At 38.3% G+C, this 20485-nt stretch overlaps 2 protein-coding genes and 1 long non-coding RNA gene across 10 annotated transcripts in view; 2 read left to right on the forward strand and 1 right to left on the reverse strand.

Moving 5' to 3' along the window:
* CCDC82 (coiled-coil domain containing 82) overlaps window positions 1-688 on the reverse strand; it is a 32669-nt gene extending 31981 nt beyond the window's left edge. For 5 of the 8 annotated variants that reach the window (XM_023225638.3, XM_023225641.3, XM_023225640.3 and 2 more), the window contains exon 1: window positions 104-587. The gene's annotated coding sequence lies outside the window, so the exon portion shown is untranslated. Of the gene's footprint in view, window positions 1-103; window positions 588-614 lie in introns of those variants that run through there. The other 3 variants (XM_023225637.2, XM_023225642.2, XM_023225643.2) reach the window with 3 other exon arrangements.
* A 75-nt stretch (window positions 689-763) lies between these two features.
* On the forward strand, window positions 764-4319 carry JRKL (JRK like). Its single transcript, XM_023225663.2, has 2 exons — window positions 764-842; window positions 1243-4319. The coding sequence occupies exon 2, from the start codon at window positions 1411-1413 to the stop codon at window positions 2983-2985; it is 1575 nt and encodes a 524-aa protein (XP_023081431.1). The 5' UTR covers window positions 764-842; window positions 1243-1410; the 3' UTR covers window positions 2986-4319.
* Window positions 861-20485, forward strand: part of LOC111551628 — a 122513-nt gene continuing 102888 nt past the window's right edge. The window contains exons 1-2 of the long non-coding RNA XR_002734416.2: window positions 861-1296; window positions 14176-14291. This is a non-coding gene — a long non-coding RNA (uncharacterized LOC111551628). The remainder of the gene's footprint in view (window positions 1297-14175; window positions 14292-20485) is intronic.

Here is a 20485-nt window from a genome sequence, read left to right on the forward strand (position 1 = left end):
TCCGTTAACACTGGAAGTTAATCCAGCAGGAATGAGCGGTAGACAGAGGAATAGATCCTCTCAGGAATTAACACCCGGAAGCGTGATTTTCATGATTACAAACCTCTTTGGCGGGACGCAGGAACGCAGCGCCTGCTAGCCCACGAGTCCGTCACTGGGCTTCCAGGAGGGAGGAGCACAGTAGCTAGGAAACCATACCCTCAGGCCGAGCTTCGCGATGACGTGCGCAGGACGATAGAAACCCCCAGACCCCAAAAGGGCTCTGCACCGAGAAAACAATTACAAGGGTCTGGAAAGGCCAGAAACCCGAGAAATCAACAACCGAGCTCCCCACATCAGTTCCAAGCACCTCCCCAAGGCGGAAATAACGGGCACCGCGCCCACTGCAGCTCAGCTGAGGAGTGCTAGAGGCGCAAAGAGCTGACCGGCGCGCTCCGACCCGCGCAAAGGGCTGACGGGCGCGCTCCGACCCACCCAAAGAGCGCCCGCGGGAATTTTTCCTCTCCGCCCTCCAGGAGGCACGGCTTCCCCCGCCCCTCTAATAAACCATTAGCAGTGGGAGCTCAAGCAAGTCCCAGCCGGGAGACAGGGCCGCACAGCACTCGCGCTCTCACCTTTCAAAGCGCCTCCGCCTCTGCCTCCGCCTCCGCCCCCGCCCCAGGCACCAGCACCTGGCAAGCGATGCTCCGCCCACTTCCGGGAACCAAGGGAAGTCCCGCCTCTGGGTGGGGAGAGGGGCGGGGCCGAGCGGCGGGAGGGAGCGTCTTCCGGGAGCGTGGCTAGGGGCGGAGCGACTGCCGCGCGGTAGTCAGGGAGCTGTGCGGGTCCTGGTTGCAAGAGAGGTGGGGAGAGGGGCCTGGCGGGCTTTGAGGGACTGGGAGGACTCCTGGCTAAAGCCGGCGCGGGAAACTGGGGCTGCGGGGCGGGAGGGTCCTGCTCCTGGGGAAGGAATCTAACATATCCGTCCTGAGGAAGGGTGCCAGTCCTTGACTCCTTGGCTCTTCCGCTCTCTGCCGTAACTTTGGGGTGTGGCAGGGGTTAGTGACGGGCGGTTACCCGGGATCTAGACGTGCAGGAGATTCATGGCCACGATGGGGCTATAGTGTTTCTCGCGGCTGCTGGGGTAATAAAACACATGCCTTTAATCCGGATTATCCGCGGTGACATGGGGCCTCCGCTACTGCCCGTATAAGTTAAAGGCCTGTTCTCTCAAACTTCCTCCTCTTTCACCTTCTTCTGCAGTCTGTTTGCCAGCCAACCCCAGCCCGGGAGGGGATCAGGGCCACCAGGTTGCTGGTAAGGTTGAAAGACTGAGTGTGTTAAGACTGTTAAAAGTGAGCCTGTGTAAGAGAAGGAAGGATTTTGTGGATTGCTACTTTGTGAGTGTGGGGTGAGTTCCAGAACCTCGCTATGTCGGGGAAACGGAAGCGTGTGGTGTTGACTATTAAAGATAAGCTTGATATAATAAAGAAACTTGAAGACGGAGGTTCTTCCAAACAACTGGCAGTGATTTATGGAATTGGTGAAACAACAGTTCGGGATATAAGAAAAAATAAGGAAAAGATTATAACTTATGCAAGCAGTTCTGATTCCACAAGTCTTTTGGCCAAGAGGAAATCTATGAAGCCATCCATGTATGAGGAATTGGACAGGGCAATGCTGGAATGGTTCAACCAGCAAAGAGCAAAAGGGAATCCCATATCTGGACCAATTTGTGCAAAAAGGGCAGAGTTCTTCTTTTATGCTTTGGGAATGGATGGTGATTTTAACCCCTCTGCCGGCTGGCTAACTCGTTTTAAGCAGCGGCACAGCATTAGAGAGATTAACATTAGAAATGAAAGATTAAATGGAGATGAGACTGCGGTGGAAGATTTTTGTAACAACTTTCGAGATTTTATTGAACGAGAGAATTTACAGCCCGAGCAAATCTACAATGCAGATGAAACTGGACTCTTTTGGAAGTGCTTGCCTTCTAGGATTTCAGTAATCAAAGGTAAATGCACTGTCCCTGGGCACAAATCAATTGAAGAAAGAGTCACAATCATGTGTTGTGCCAATGCAACAGGTTTACACAAACTTAAACTTTGTGTTGTGGGGAAAGCAAAGAAACCTCGCTCCTTTAAATCAACTGACACCTTAAACCTGCCAGTCTCTTATTTCAGCCAAAAAGGTGCATGGATGGATCTTTCCATTTTCCGACAATGGTTTGATAAAATTTTTGTGCCGCAAGTTCGAGAGTATTTAAGATCTAAAGGCTTGCAGGAAAAGGCTGTGCTCTTGTTGGATAATTCACCAACACATCCAAATGAAAATGTCCTAAGGTCAGATGATGGCCAAATATTTGCTAAATATTTACCACCTAATGTGGCCTCATTGATTCAGCCTTCAGATCAGGGAGTCATAGCAACAATGAAGAGAAATTATCGTGCAGGTCTTCTCCAGAACAACTTGGAAGAAGGTAATGACCTGAAATCATTCTGGAAGAAGCTAACTCTGTTGGATGCGCTTTATGAAATAGCAATGGCATGGAACTTAGTAAAACCAGTTACCATTAGCAGAGCATGGAAGAAAATTCTCCCTATGATAGAGGAGAAAGAGAGCTTGGACTTTGATGATGAAGATATTTCTGTGGCTACTGTGGCTACCATTTTACAACACACCAAAGGATTGGAAAATGTGACTACTGAGAACCTTGAAAAATGGCTTGAAGTAGACAGTACTGAACCAGGCTATGAAGTGTTAACTGATAGCGAAATCATCAGAAGAGCACAAGGCCAGACAGATGAATCCAGTGAAAATGAGGAGGAAGAAATTGAACTAATTCCAGAGAAACATATTAATCATGCAGCTGCTCTTCAGTGGACTGAAAATTTATTGGATTATCTAGAACAACAAGGTGATATGATTCTACCTGATAGACTGGTAATACGTAAACTTCGAGCCACCATCAGAAATAAACAGAAGATGACGAAGTCAAGTCAATAATGTCATTTCAGTTTTACTGTTCTGCTCATTGTGTTTGTGACAAACTCTGCAATATGGCTTAATTTTGTGTTCTGAATTCTCAGATTTGGTCCTGTGAAATACAGGCACAAAATGTATCTGAAGTGGTTTGAGGATTACGTGTTTTCATCATCTGCGTCTTTTGTCCTTTTATTTGTACAGCTACCTATCAGAAGATGATACCGAATAGATATAAATTACATGTACACATGTATTCACTTTTTAGAATATGCAATTATGCCTTCTGTAACAGCGGCATTCCCTAAATTTTCTAGTGAAAGTTAGAGATGACAGACTGAACACTTTTCTGAAATCTTTTGCTTGATTTATGAAGGCTGCCATAGTTATCTTTTCTTGTGTTAACCATCTTAAATGATGTTTTGTATGTTTTAATAGACTGACAGGATGAGAGATTTATATTATTGGATTTCAGGATGATTTATAATAATTCAAAAATGAAATTCAATAATGGGGAAATAATTATGAATTATAGAAATTATTTAGAAATCATGCCTCAGTTCTCTTACATTTGTGTGGTTTTCAAGAGGGGGAGATTATTCTGGGAAATAAAGTAAATATGGGAAGTGATTGCCAAATGAAAGGGAAACTATGGGAAAGCTGATCTATAAAGAGGCATTGTGATCATTTGTAGGAAACTGGGAAATAAAAATCTGAGGAACTTTAGGTTATTTATACAAAGGGAATAAATAGGCTGATTTTAATTTGGTAAGTCGATCTTTTTATGAATTTGGTAATAGTATAGGTTTATTATTTATTCATCTAATTTTATAATACAGGTTTTGTAATGTTACATGTGATGATATGAGCTCCCACCTTATATGAGGGAATGTCTTGGGAATTTGAGATTTAATAAGTTTTTTTAGTTTTTTGTTTTTTAAGTTTTTTTTTTACTGCATACTCACAAATGTTGTCTATCATTTGAAAAGTATTGTCATATCTGGCCCTTTGATGAAAAAAGGAAATCACAATAATAAAGCTTTTATGATTTTAAGTAAATCATATGTTTGTGTCCTGTTTCATGAAGAAAGCAGAAATAATTACAGAAAGTGCCATACACTGAGGAATATTATTGTTTATTATTTTGATACATGTAAAAAGGGATTAATCTGCTAAAATGTAATCTAAATCAGAATTTTGATAATTTTTTTGGTAAACTATGTTTATTCAAGACATTGAAACTACTTTGCACATATTAATATTAATGTAACTTGTAATTAAAAGTAAAATGTTTCCATGCCATTTCATGTTTTGACCAAACATTTTTAAAAAGTAGATTAGAATTGTTGTCTATTAGTCATTTTTAAAGGTTTAACATTTTTTGTTAAAATACTTAACATTTTATAGTGCTTTCTGTAGAATACTAATACTTCAAAAGTATTTTTAGTTTTCCATAATTTCTCTTATTTTCATGATAGATATCCAGATTTTTCAGAAGATGTGTGATGAAAGTGTTTAAAAATTAGGTTTATTGCATGAATTTCCTCAGTGTAGAGTGGGAAAAACCATCAGAAGTTAACATACATATTGAATCAGATAATGACATGTTCTGTTGTAAACTAAACTGTATATAAAATAATTTTTCTAAAATGAAAATATGTACTACAAATCTTGAAATTTCTGTCTGGATTTGCAAAGTTTTAAACTTAATCGTGTCAGCCCAATGCAGCTGTTTCATTGCCACCTAGTGGTAAAACTAACATTGCTGTTAAGCTGTGTGATTTTAAACTTGAATCCCCAGTAAAAGGTTCACTGTTTTGTGGCCATGGGTGTGAATCTTGTGACTGTCTAATCTGTAAGAGACTGCTCTTCTTTGGTTTACAGCTATTCTCTGAAATCTGCCAGCACTGGTACTCTAGCCCTGTTTTGGATCCTTCTATCCTTAATTATAAAGGCTGATCAGTAGTTGTAGCAGATGATGCCAAAAGCTATTTGGGTTCTGTATCTGCCCCCAAAGTTGTATATCCATAGCTCCTAATTCCTATTCTATCAGTGCCTTAGGAGAGTCTGTGTTTGGCATTCTATTTATTCATTAAAAAATTTGCCATTGGCTCATATTCTCTCACCAGTTTCACTAATTTTTTTCTCATTGATATGACCTGACACAATACTCTCAGAAAGCCAATGACAGTGCAATGTTTCTTACACTTCCAGTAGTCAAGAATTTTGTGAGAGTAGATATACCTACACAAGATCATGTAGGAAATTATAATGTTGCTTTTTTTTCTGAGAGATTTGGGCTTTTTTTGTGGTGGGGCCATTGTAGAAAGTTGAATTCTTTGTCATGGTGAAATTCAGTAAATCAAAAATGTATTGAGTTTTACTATATGTTGAGGACTGCCAGCTGTGGTGGGTCTAGGAAAATATAAAAGAAAGGGAAGAGGTTGCTTTCCTTGAACATCTTGAAATCAAGGTGGAAAAACTATACATATTTGAAAAAAAAAAAAAAAACCCAAAACCATCTGGCTTAATTGTAAGCTCATGTAAAAGAACCGACATAACAAGATGTGAACTATGTAAAAAAACCATCAAGATTTAGTTGCTTATTCATTTCTCCACTGATTTCTATTCTGTATACCCTTTACATTTTAAGCTATGCATTGGTTTTGATTTTTGCTGTCCCTGAGTGACTTCATCCATTTCCCTTACCTGCATGTGATCCAGTCACCCTGTCTGGCTCTATGATTTATATATTCAATTGATAAACAGGACTTAAGTCTAGAAGGGAAGTTAAAATTGTTGCTTTGGTTCCTATCTATAGTGAACTTTCCATTAGCATCCTAATGTCAGAGCCATCTAGATGGGTTTTAAGAAGTTCAAATAATTATTTAACTCAGTGTCAAAAAATAGCTCAGCTACCTTGGTCTGAAGTAGCAAAATACATCATTATTATCTGTATCTGTTCTTAGCCTTTCCTAATGTATACACATGCCTTTTCTTCTCCCCATTTTCTCCAATGAGCAGTTGTAATGGTTTCTTTTTTTTTCTTTTTCTTTTTTTTTGGTATCCTTATTGCTACTTAAGTACTAAAATTTAGTTTATGATTCAGCCTTACAAGATCGTCACTCAAATTCTTTAACTTCACTTAGATGTGTACTCTTAACTGTTCTTCCTATTTAAGTCCATGACAACCTTTCTTAGTAGTTAGTTTCAGGCAGTCCTGTGCAAATTAGAAGTTAGGATGGAAGCCGCGGGACTTGGGGGCTCACGCCTGTGGTCCCAGCTCTTTGGGGGACTGAGGTGGGCGGATCACGAGGTCAGGAGATGCGGACCATCCTGGCTAACACGGTGAAACCTGTCTTTACTAAAAATACAAAAAAAAAGAAAAAAAAGAAAATGGTCAGGCATGGTGGCAGACGCTTATGGTCCCAGCCACTCGGGAGGCTGAGGCAAGAGAATGGTGTGAATCCAGTAGACGGAGCTTGCAGTGAGCTGAGATCATGCCGCTGCACTCCAGTCTGGGCGAGACTCCAGTGTAAGACTCCATTTCAAAAAAAAAAAGGAAGTTAGGGTGGAAGAATGACCAATAGCAGTTGCTTCCCCAGTGACACCTAATGTGAAAATGAGTGTCCGTGATGCCTCAGATTCTATAAGAATTGCCATATTGTAAAGCGATTCTTGTGGTTGTGTCTCTTAATACTGGAATATGAGCATCTACAGATCAAAGGCCATGGGATCAATGTTTTGCAGAGTAGTATATATTCAATAGACATATACTTAAGAAACACTAATTGTATACCTTGTCTAAGACATGTTCTAGGTCATGTATGGGATACATGGCTAAGACTATCTGCATTCAAGAGATTTACAACGGAAAAGAGGAAACATATAAGAAAGGGAGAATGAGTTAAGTGTTACTGGAAGAATGCAAATGAAAGACTAATTCTGGTGAGTGGCATAAGGAGGTATAATAATTTTGATATGAGAAGTAGAGATGGTAACAACTGAGTTGGCCTTTGAAAATAATATTTTCACGATGTTTTGTAATTCTTAAGCTATTTTTGTAGACACTGGTTCAATGTCCAAGAGATCATCTAAAGGATACATTTGGTTGGAAAAGTAAACCTTAATTTAATCTTAGCTGCAGGGATAAATCCATTTGTTTAACTGAGAAGTATTACTGAGGCTTTGCTTTTTCAGTCTTATTTCCTTCCTGCTGTTTGTAGTCAGGAGAAATTGTTTTTGAAACCTACAAAAGCCCCCAAATTTCTGGACTTTCTCTTTGGTATTTAACTGAATGCCAAAATAAAGATATGCTTTATTTTGCTTATAACTGATTAATTATTTTCTGAGCTCATTTCTTTCTTGTATTGTTTGCTAAACATAGCAAGGAGCAAGTAACATTAATTTTCTGGCTCTTTCCAGCCACTTCCTCTAGAGAAGGGCTTCTTAACTTCAGGGTTATCATGATGCAGATAACTCTCTGTTGTGGGGGACTGTACTGGGTATTAAAGGAATCTTAGCAACATCTCTTGTCTCTACCTTCCTCCCTACTCCAGTATGGCAACCAGAAATATCTCTAGGCATTGCCAGATGTCCCCGGGGGCAAAATTGTGCCTGTATGAGAATCACTGCTCTAGTATCACAAGCTTAGAGTCAGTGTGTTTTCCGAGTTATTGAAAGTAATATTTACAACATGTTTCTTACCACTATTCCATCTTTCCAGTGCCGGCTAGTTATATCCTTGATGCATATTTCCTACTTGCTAATATAATGCCACATATTTGATTATCACAACAGCACCCCACTTCAAGATACCTATTTCTCTGTTGATTTGGGTAACTGTAGCTGATGAAACCCCCAAATTTTAGAGGCTTAACACAATAAGTGTTGTTTATCTTTTTCTCTTAGTGGTCTTATGATATAAAGCTTTGTCAAAGCATGACTTTTATCAAGTGATTCTTGGACCCAAATGCTTTCCATCTTGTGATTTCGCATCTGCTAAACACTTAGAATCCTCTACATCCAGTTGGCAGTGGGGAAAAGAGAGAATACAGAGCGCACACTTGTTCCTTAATGCCCTTCTTTCAGAAGACATATACATTCTTTCAGTTCACTTTCTATTGGTGAAAACTAGTCACCTGGCCCTACCTTGACGTGGGATGGGGGTGGGATGGGGTGATGGGAATGACTCCCTAACGAGGCAGCTGCTTCACAATGACAACTTTATATAATTGAAAGGAAGGCACAAATGGTGTTGAATAATTAGCCCTTTCTGAAACAAAAATAGGTACATTAGAGCAGTTATTCTCATAGAACCATTCAGGGAGCTTTTATAAAGAATATCAATACATGAGTTTTACTCGCAGAGGATCTGATTTACTTGGTCTAAGGTGACTATGGTGTATCTTTTATTTATTTTTTTAAGTTCCCAGATATCTCTAATAATGCAACCGGAGTTGAGAGCCACAAGATTACCAATTTTCAGGGCAAACAAAGTAGATGTGGGAACAAGAGAATAATGGGTGTCTTTGATAGATCATGAAATCAAGACTATGTATAAAATAATAATGGGGAAACTAATTAAGTCCTGATTTACTAATGTTTTTCCCCTCCAAAACTGATGTTCAAATTTAATTGCCAGTCTGATGGTAGTGTAAGTTCTAAGTGATTAGGCCATGAGTGCTCCACTCTCGTGAATGAATTAACACTATTATAAAAAGGACTTTTGGGGGTGAGCACTCGCTCACTCTTCTATCTTCCACCATGTGATGACTCAGCAAGAGGGTCCTCACCAGATGTCAGGGCCTTAGCTTTGAACATCTCAGCCTCCAGAGCTGTGATGAAGTAAATTTCTGTCCTTTATGAATTCCCCAGTCTCAGGTATTCTGTTATAGTAACACAATGGACTAAGACAGAAATTGGTACCAAAGGAGTGGGGTGTTGCTATAACAAATATCTGAAAATGTGGAAGCAGCTTTTGAATGGTTTTGAAGTGACTGCTGGAAAAACCCTGTGTTGCCATGAATGGAGCATTAAGGGCAATATGGGTAACAGCTCAGATGGAAATAAGGAATATCTTATTGGAAACTGGAGGACGAGCCCTCTTTTTATGAAGTAGCAAAAAACTTGCCTGAATTGTGTCTATGTCCAAGGGCTTTATGGAAGGCAGAAATTAAGAGGGATGAACTAGGATATCTGGCAAAAGATTTCTAAGCAAAATATTGAAAGGACTGGGAGGCTTCTCTTAAGCATACATGGTAAAATGCAAGAAGATAAATGATTTAATAATGGAATTTATAATCAAAAGGGAAGCAGAAGGTAGAGAACTGGAAAATCCCTAGCCTGGCAACGTAAAGAATGAAAAAGCACATTTAGGAGAAAAAAACCAAGGCTGTGCTCAAGGGACAGTTGCTAAAGAGATTAGTATGAGTAGAAGGAAGCCAGACACTATTAATCAAGACAACGCGATAATCACCCTAGGTGGCATTTCAAAGATCTTCAGGGCTGCCCCTCACATCGCAGGCCCTGAGCTCTAGGACCTTGAGGGCAGAATAGTTTGAAGGGATTGGCCTGAGGCACCTTCCAGGAACTTACCACCCAGGGCTCCCTGGGCTCCCCTTTCCCTGCATTCTGGCTTACAGCAATCTTTGGCTATCCCAGCTGTGGCTCAAGAACCCCAGGTTTGGCTTAAGCTGCCACTTTAGAGGGCACAAGTGGTAAAGCTTGGCAGTGTCCACGTAGTGCTAATTCTGCAGGCTCACAATGCAAGAGTTGTGGAGGCATGGCTTCCTCCACCTAGGTTTCCAAAGATGTCGTGGAGAGCTTTAGGGTGCAGGCAGAGACCACCAGCACAGGGTTGTCACAGAGAGTCTCTACTAGGGTAATGCTTAATAGGGCTACGGGGGCAGTGTCATGCTTGAGATCCAGTAGAGCCACCAGGGTGCGGTACCAGGCTGGGAAAGCCACGGGCACCTGACTCCAATCTGTGAGAGCTGAACTTTGGGCTGTGTTTGGTTGGGGTGGGGCTGCCTTCAGCTTTGGGGGCCCATATCCACCTTAGTATGTCCAGTCAGGACATGGAGTCAAATATTTTTCTCAAGCCTTAAGATTTGATATTGTTTACCCTGTTGGGTTTCAGACTTACTTGGTGCCTGTAACTCCATTCTTGTTGCCTATTTCTCTTTTGCAGTGGGAATGTCTATAGTATGCACGTTCCATCATCGTACTTTGGAAGCATATCATTTGTTTGATTTCACAGGCTCACAGCTGGATAGGAATTTACTTCAGGATAAATTGTACTTTGAGACTCACCCTTATCTGATTTAGCTGACATTTAGATGAGACTATGGACTTAGACTTTCTTTAAAGCTGATGCTGGAACAAGTTAGGACTTTTGGGGGTATTGGGATGGAACAAACATATTTTGTTTATGAGAAAGACATGCATTTTTGTGGGGCTAGAGATGGAACACTATGAATTAAATATTTGTTCCTTCTATAACTCGTGTTAAAATGTATAATAATTACCAATCTAATGGTGTCGGGAGGTGGGGCCTTTAAGAAGTAATTGGGCTATGAAAGCTCTACCCTAATGAATGGGTTAATGCTGTTATCAAAAGGGCTTTTTGGGAGTGGGCACTCTGTGACCTTTTCACCTTCTGCCCATGTGGTCAGATGCTTACACCTTGATTGTGGACTTCTCAACCTCAAGAACTATGAGGAAAAACAAATTATAAGTTACCCAGTCTCAAGTGTCCTGTTATAGCATCACAAATGGACTAAGACAAAATAAGCATGTGCATGTTTCTGTATATGCATTTGTGTGTGTGTGTATGGGGGTCATGCAACTGTGGTATCAGAGGAAAGAACGTGGGACTCAACTATATTTGAGTCCCAGTTCTACCAATTTTCATTTTGAGATTTTTCCATATGGTTCATTTTACAAGTACCTATTCTTGTTTCTTGTATACAATAATATTCTTTTATTTGATCATACTAATTTTACTTATTTAAAAGTTATTTTTTGATTTCTATATTATCTCTGTCCCTTCTCTACCATTTATTGAGTTTGCAGTCTTTCGTAGAGTTGATACTCCAACATTTAGTAATTTTTGATTGTGCACTCCTAACTGCAATTGCTATACCATGAAAGACTACGGTCTTCACTTCTACAGCACATATTGTGGGAAGTATAAAAACATCTGCTAAGGTTTGCTTGGAGCCACTTATAGGATAAAGAATGGATATTATATCTTGCCAGATGGAAAACTTAGGATCTGGTCTTCTGTGCTTGGGTGCTTCCCATTTTTTCTGACTTTTTACCAGCTATAAGAGGTATCCCCCTAATAATTACACCAAGCTCTGCTCCTTCCTGAATATAGACACCTTTTTTTTTTTTTTTTTTTTTTTTCTCTCATGCTTAGTCTGGAAGGTGGGGTTATGTGTATGAATCTTTTTGCTAGGCCTCTAATTGGTCTTGTTTCCAGCTTTCACGACTTCCATATATGGAACACAATTTTCTTGCACACAGTTTATGGTCTTCTGAAAGTTTATCTACCTATTTTAAGGATGTCTGTATTTGCTTCTTTTAAAAAGTGTATGTATATATTTTATATCATTTATATGATTGATGTAAGATGAGAATGAAGTATCTGCTCTCTCAACCATTTATCTTGATATCAGAAGTCCTAGCCATGTATCTCAGGTGAATCTTTAAATTTTTTTGAGTCTCATCATCTCTATGGGGATACGAATAGTCAAAGCAATCCTAAGCAAAAAGAACAAAGCTGGAGGGATCATAGTACCTGAACTTATACTACAAGGCTACAATAACTAAAGCAACATGGTAGTGGTACAAAAACAGACACATAGACCAATGGAACAGAATAGATAACCTAGAAATAAAGCCACACAGTTAAAACCATCTGATCTTCAACAAAGTCAACAATAACACACAACGAAGAAAGGACTCTTTGTATTCAATAAATGGTGCTAGGATAACTGGCTAGCCACATGAACAAAAATGAAACTGGACCCTTTTTCATATACCTTTTATCATATACAAACATTAACTAAAGATGGATTAAGGACTTAAATATAAGACCTAAAACTACAAAAATCCTACAAGAAAACCTAAGACATTCTGGACATCAGCTTTGGCAAATAATTTATGACTAAGTCCCCAAAAGCAGTTGCAACAAAAACCAAAAATAGACAAATGGGACCTAATTAAACTAAAGAGCTTCTGCACAGTAAAATAAACTATCAATAGAATAAACAACCTACAGAATGAAAGAAAATATTCACAAACTGCATCTGACAAAGGTCTAATAACCAGAATCTATAAAAACCTTAAATAATTCAACAAGCAAAAAACAAATAAACTCATTAAAAATGGGCAAAGGACATGAATAGACACCTCTCAAAAGAGGACATAACATGTGACCATCAAATATATGAAAAAATACTCAGTATCACTAATCATCAGAGAAATGCAAGTCAAAACCACGATGAAATACCATCTTGCACAAGTCAGAATAGCTCCTATTAAAAAGACAACAAAATAACATGTTGATGAGGTTATGGAGAAAAGGAAATGCTTATACACTGTTGGTGGGAATGTAAATTAGTTCAGCCACTGTGGAAAGCAGTTTGGAAATTTCTCAGATAACTTAAAACAGAGCTACTGTTCAACCCAGCAATCCCATTACTGGGTATACAATGGAAAATAAATTGTTCTGCCATACGGACACATGCATTTATATGTTTATCCCAGCACTCTTTACAATAGCGAAGACATAGAATCAACCCAGATGCCCATCAATGGTGAACAGCATAAAGAAAATATAGTACATACATATACACCATAGAATGCCTCACAGCCCCAACAAAGAACAAAATCATGTTCTTTGTAGCAACATGAATGCAGCTGGATTATACAGGTAATTAATACAGGAACAGTATTCCTAAGTAAATTAATACAGGAACAGAAAACCAAATACTGCATGTTCTCCCTTATAAGTGGGAGCTAAACATTGAGCACACATGGACATAAAGAGGGGGAACAATGAAGACTACTAGAGGAAGGAGGATAAGTTTGCGGTGAGGGTTCAAAAACTACCTATTGAGTATTATGCTTGCCACCTGGGTTATGGGATCATTCATACACCAAGCATCAGTGACACACAATTTACCCATGCAACACATCTACATATGTACCCCCAAGTCTAAAATAAAAGTTGAAGGAAAATAGACAAATGATCTAAGTAAACATTTATCTAAAGAAGATATACTGATGGCAAGTAAGTCCATGAAGAGATGCCTGACATCATCATGGAAATGCAAATCAAAACCACAATGAGGTATCACTTCACACCCACTAGAATAACTAGAATCAAAAAGTCAGATAATGACAAATGTTGCCAAGGATGTGGAGGAATTTGAGCCTTCATAAACTGCTGGTGGCAATGTAAAATAGTGCAGCCACTTTGGAAAACAGCCTGGCAGTTCCTCAAATGATAAACATAAAGTCACCATAGAACCCAGCAATTTTACTCCTAGGTATATACCCAAGAAAAATGAAAACATATATCTGCATAGAAACTTATACATGAATGTTTATAGCGGTATTATCATAACAGCCAAAAGGTGGAAACCACTGAAATGTTCACCTGTGAACAAATGAATTAACAAAATATGGTATATTTATGCAATGTAATGTTTTTTGGCCATTAAAAAAAGGAATGAAATACTGATACATGCTACAACATGGATTAACTTTCAAAATGTTATGGTGATGAAAGAAGCCAGTTGCAAAAGACCATATATTGTGTGACTCCATTCATGTAAAAGCAGAGGAGAGGCAGTCTATAGAGATGGAAAGTAGATTAGTGGTTGCCTAGAGCCAGGGGAGTAGAGAATGGAATATGAGAGTGACAGCTCAAGGATATAGAAGTTATTTTTTTTTTGAGATGATGAAAATATTCTAAAATTGAATCTGGTGATGGTTGCACATATCTGTGAATGTAATAAAAACCATTGAATTGTACACTTTAAATTAGTGAATCAGATAGTGTATGAACTTTATCTCAATAAAGCTGTTTAAGAAAACTTTAAAAATAAATAAAATTAGGATAATAATACATATTGTTAAGATGATTAAATTAATAATGCATAACATTTTAGGAACTAATGTTAATTTTTATATTAATAGGAAGGATTAAAGGACTGGAGGGCATCATAAACATGAAGAAAAATGTGGGAGAATATGATAATTGAAAGAAGAAGAGTTTGTGGTCAAAGGGAGAGATTAAAGATGTGCAACTTCAGGTATTTACAGTATGTTGAGCCAAAGTATACGATCAGTCTTTGACACTCTTTTAATGTCTAAGCTGCTTTCTCTTATTGTTATGTAATAAGAGCCCTTACCCTTTTATTTGCATTCTGAATCAGAAGATAACTTTTTTCATATTTTAATTATATGATGTTTGTAGTTTCTCAATTCAACGAGATCTCTAAGAGGGGAGAAAAATATTTCTATAACTTTTGGAAGTATCAAGACAAGAAAAAGATTAATTGTGGTTGAAAAGTCCTTGTGGTGATAAATCTAAGATTTTATGGAAAAATAATAACATTTAAAGGAAAAGATAAGAGAAACCTGAAAAAGAGAGATGAGCGAATAAGAAAAGGGATATTGAAAATATTAGTAATCAACATTTGAATGTTTTATATCTTTCTGAATAAGGAAAATAAAAATTATGGTTATAAAACATGAGCAATAATGATGGGAGTTTAAAAAAAGTTATACTTAAAAATATATTTTATATTGGGATGATTTCAAGCTGACCAAGAGCAATTATGTAGTTTTAGTTACCATCTAAATGAAATTGTGTAGCAGTGGGAATCTACTTTTTCACTAATAGCATTTTGGTAAAAGATTATAGAGATGATTGATATTTGATACCATTCTGAGATTAAGATAATTAATGGTACTAAGCAGCCAAGCTCTCCTATTTAATCCCGTTTCTGATACATATTGTCTTATTGTCCAGTCTAATGGAATATATGCCTTCTTAGCAACCTCATTGTTGTCTATAGACTGTGCCCCAGCTTGTTCTCTCTGTATTATGTTGTTTGATTTCTGTATTATGAGGTTGGCAAGGAAAGATCCTGAGTGGATCTTAAATTGACACAAATAATAGGGAATTGTCTGTACATATGTAACGCAAAAAATGTACAAATTCAAGTTTTTATAAAAGACTTGTTTGACAAGGCACTCCTTGTTGTATAAGACATACAAAGAAGAAAAATCTTTGCTACAGAAATGTATGAGAGTTCCATGGCAGCAACTGAAAACAAGATGCTGCATTTGGTCATACAATTAAGCACTACTATTATTTTCTATTTTCATTTAAGTATTTAGAACTAGTCTATTTTTATTCTATCTATTACAGACATTGACATTTTAACAAATAAAACTGGATACAACATGGAAAGATCAATTTTCCATGAATTAATTTTATACGCTATATTTGTACCTTAGTAAAATCTCCTTTATTCTCATCTTAATGGGGAAAATTGCTTTTATATATTAAACAATAACAAGTATCTTAGATAAACACTTAACTCTTTTAGTTTAAGAACTGTTTTTCCTTTCACGTGACTATATAACTTCATCATTCATTCATCTCAAATATTTATCTACCTATAAATATTAACCTACTTCATAAACAAAAAGTTGAAAAAGTCATCCTCCAATTTCTTCCTGCAGATTTGTGAGCATGAACTTCACATTAAATGTTTAGATATTTTTGTATGTTAGAAAAATGACTCTTGTACTTTAGGTTGCTATAGTACTTTTGTGATCAATGAGATGATAAAGAGATTCCCAGAAAGCTTGATTATGTTTTATGCATTTTAGCATAAGAATTGGCTCTTAAAACTAGAATTATTTTGTGGTTATCATTTAGAAATATTTACAGTATGAATATTTATTGATTACTGTAATCACATTATACAAAGAATCTATTTTGTTGACACACATTCCAGACATTTATACATAATATCCATTTTATCTTACTTAGAGATGATTTGTTAGGTTAAAAAAAACTCAAAAACAAAAGTAGAGAGATAAATGCTTAATAATGATTATACTCTAAAAATGCTAAAATATCTAATCTAAGGGTTATCTTAAATGAGTTTTCATAAAATCTTTCCCTAGGTAATGAATATTTTATAAAATTACAAAAATGTCTGGTCTTTAATACATGTCTTTTATTTTTACAGTCATCATGACTGATGTGTTAACATTAATCATATATTCCACAGCTTTACAGAGTTGACTTCTAATTAGGCTATTGCCATCATCTTTGCTAAAACAGCTGGAATTTATGAATTTAGCCTAATTGGGCTAAACCTGATCTGGGTTGACCAAGACTCCTGCATATATTCAAAAAACAGAAAATTAATTTTCAAGCATGCACCATATTTTTTGTTAGGGTGTGGCAATATATAAAGTTACATAAAATTTTTAAAAAGTGTAATACACAAAAAGCTTTAAGAAGGAGGCAGAGCAAGAACAGCCAAATAGAAGCCTCTACCAATTGTCCTCACCACAGGAGCACCAAATTTGACAACTATCTGCACAAAAAAAGCACCTTCACAAGAACCAAGAATCTGGTGAGCGATCATGATCACTATACCTGGTTGTAACTTCATATCACTGAAAGAGGCAATGAAGAGGTTAGGAAAGACAGCCTTGAATTTCCAACATGACCTCTGCCCAATCCCCTGCCAGTGGCCATGTGGCAGGGAGAGAGAATCTGTACTTTTGGGAGAGGAAGAGCACAGCAATTAAGGAACTTTGCATTGGAATGCAGTGCTGCCAACACTTGGTAGAACTCAGCTGGCACTCATGGAGGGAGCATTTAGACCAGTGTTAGTCAAAGGGCAATCACCCATTCCAGTGGTCAGAACCCGAATTTTGTCAAGCCATTGTGGGCTAAAGTGCTCTGGGGATCTAAAAAAAAACTTGAAAGCCTGCTTAGGCCACAAGGACTGCAACTGCTAGGCAAATACTAGTGCTGGGCTCAGAGTCAGTGGACTGGGGGGGGTTGGGGTGGGGAATGACCTAGAGAGAAACCAGCCAGGGCAGCTAAGGGAGTGCTAGTATCACCCCTCTTCCAACTCCAGGAAGTAGAGCTCATAGTTCTGGAAGAGACCCTTTCCTTTCACTTGGGGAGAGGAGAGGGAAGAGTAAAGCGTACTTCGTCTTGCAACTTGGATACCAGCTCAAACACAGTAGGATAGGACAGCAGGCAGGGTTGTGAGGCTCCTACTTCAGGCCTACCCTAGCTCTCAGACATTTCCAGACACACCCTGGGCCAGAAGGGAACCCACTACCTTGAAGGAAAGGACCCACACCTGGCATGATTCATGATCTGCTGAGTAAAGAGCCCTTGGCACTGAATAATCGTCAGCAACAACTAGGTAGTACACACCGTGGGCCTTGAATGAGACTCTGAGATGTGCTGGCTTCAGATGTGACCCAGCACGTTCACAGTTGTGGTAGCTATGGGGAGAGACTACTGCTTGAGAAAAGAAGGAAGAGTAAAGGGGATTTTGTCTTGAGTTTAGGTACCAGCTCAGCCTTAGTGGAGAATACCACAAAGTGGGCTCTTGGGATCCTCAGTTCCTGGCCTTGGCTTTTGGATGTCATCTCTAAACCTACCCTGGGCCAGAGGGGAGCCCACTGGCCTGAAATGTGAGTTCCATGCCTGGTGGCATTCACCACAAGCTGACTGAAGAGGCCCTGGGTTTAAAGCAAACATCAGCAGTAGCCTGGCAGTACTCCCTGTGGGCCTGTGGTGATAGTAGACATGGAGAGAGACTCCTCTTCATGGGGAAAGGGAAGGAAAGAGTGGGAAGGACTTTTTCTTGTGGCTTGGGTGCCAGCTGAACTGTGGTAGAATGGAGCACCAGATAGAATTCTAAGGTTACTGACTTCAGGCCATGACTCCCTGCCAGCATGTCTGGACCTGCCCAGGTCCTAGGGGGAACTTTTCACCCTTAAAGGAAGGACATAAGCCTGGGTGACTTCGCCATCTGCTGATTGTAGAGCTGTAGGGCCTTGAGTAAACATAGGCGGGAGCCAAGGAGTGGTTACAGTGGACCTTGGGGAAGACCCAGTGCTGTGCTGGCTTCAAATTTGACCCAGTGCAGTCCCAATGGTGGTGGCCACAAGGGTGTTTGTATTACCCTTTCCCCAGCTCTAGCAGCTCAGCACAGAGGGAGAGGGAATCTGTTTGAGAGACAGCAAGGGAAGAGAACAAGAGCATCTGCTTGGTAATCCAGAGAATTCTTCCAGATCATATCCAAGACACCAAGGCAGTACTTTTATGAGTCTGCAAGAACCACAGCATTACTGGGCTTGGGGTACCCCTTTATGCAAATATGGCTGCAGTGACCAAACCTAGATCACAACACTCAAGTCTCTTCAAATAACTGGAAAGCCTGCCCAGGAAGGATAGATTCAAACAAGTCCTGATTTGAAGACTACAAGAAATACATCACTTTTAAATGTCCAGACATTAACAAACATCCACAAGCATCAAAACCATCCAAGAAAATGTGACCTCACCAGATGAACTAGACATGGCACCAGGGACCAATCTTAGAGAGACAGAGATATGTGACCTTTCAGATGGAGTTCAGAATAGCTATTTTGAGGAAACTCAAAGAAATTCAGGATAATACTGAGAAGAAACTCAGAATCCTTCAGATAAATTTAACAAGGAAATTGAAATAATTAAAAAGTATCAAGTAGAATGGAGTTAAAAAATGCAGTTGACATAGTGAAGAATGCATCATAGCAGAACTGATCAAGCAGGAGAAAGCATTAGTGAGCTTGAAGACAGACTATTTGAAAATATACAATCAGAGGAGACAAAAGGAAGAAGAACAAAAAAGAATGAAACATGCCTACAAGATCTAGGAAATAGCTTCAGAAGGGCAAATCTAAACGTTATTGGCCTTAAAGAGGAAGTAGAGAGAAAGACATAGAGTGGCTGAATAGATGAAAAAACAAGACCCAGTGATCTCTTGCCTACAAGAAATGCACTTGATTCATAAAGACACATGAAGAATGAAAATAGGGGCATGAAAAAAGATATTCCATGCCAATGGAAACCAAAAAAGAGCAGGAGTAGCTATACTTAGACAAAATAGATTTCAAGACAAAAACTATAAAAAGAGACAGAGTGTTATTATTATGTAATGATAAAGTGACAAATTCAGCAAGAGGATATAACAGTCATAAGTATTATATGCATCCGACACTGGAGCACCCAAATATACAAAGCAAATATTGTTGAAAGCTAAAGCAGGAGATAGACCCCACTACAACAATACCTGGAGACTTCAGCTACTTTCAGCACTGGACAGATCTTCCAGACAGAAAATCAACAAAGAAACATCAGACTTAATCTGCAGTATAGACTGAATGGACCTAATAGATACTTACAGAACATTTTATTCAACAGCTGCAGAATACACATTCTTCTCCTCAGCACATGGATCGATGTCAATGATAAACCATATGTTAGGCTATAGAACAAGTCTTAAAAATTCAAAAAATTGAAATAATATCAAGTGTCTTCTCTGACCACATGGGATAAAACTAGAAATCAATAACAAGATTAATTTTGAAAACTATATAAACACATGAAATATAATATGTTCCTGAATGACCAGTTTGTCAATGAAGAGATTAAGATTAATGAAAATGGAAACATGACATACTCAAAACTATGAGATATAGTGAAAGCAGTACTAAGGGGGAAGTTTATAGCAGTAAGTGGTTACATCAAAAAGGAAGAAAAACTTTAACAACCTAATGATTCATCTTAATGAACTAGAAAAGCAAGAGCAAACAAAACCCAAAGTTAGTAGAAGAAAAGAAATAATAGGTCTGAGCAGAAATAAATGAAATGGAAACAAAGCAGTACAAAAGATAGCAAAACAAAAAGTTGGTTTTCTGAAAATAAATACAATCAGAGATGAAAATGGATACATTACAACTGATACCGCAGAAATTAAAAGGATCATTATGGCCGCTATGAGCAAATACATGCAAATAAATTGGAAATACTAGAAGAAATGAACAAATTCCTAGACACATACAACCTACCAAGATTCAACCAAGAAGACATGTACCACTTGAATAATCAAATAACAAGTAATAAGATTGAAGCTGTAATTAAAACAAATCTCCTAGCAAAGAAAATTCTGGGACCCAAAGGCTTCACTGCTGAATAATACCAAACATTTAAAGAAGAAGTAATACTAATCCTACTAAACTATTCCAAAAAAATAGAGGAAGGAATACTTTTGAACTCATATGAAGCTCATGTTACCCTGTTGAAACCAAACAAAGATATATCAAAAAAAAAAAAAAAAAAAAAAGAAAAAGAAAACTACAAGCCAATATCCCTGATGAACATCGATGCAAAAATCCTCAACAAGAT

This window comes from Piliocolobus tephrosceles, chromosome 13, assembly GCF_002776525.5.
Source record: "Piliocolobus tephrosceles isolate RC106 chromosome 13, ASM277652v3, whole genome shotgun sequence".
Classification (NCBI taxonomy): domain Eukaryota; kingdom Metazoa; phylum Chordata; class Mammalia; order Primates; family Cercopithecidae; genus Piliocolobus; species Piliocolobus tephrosceles.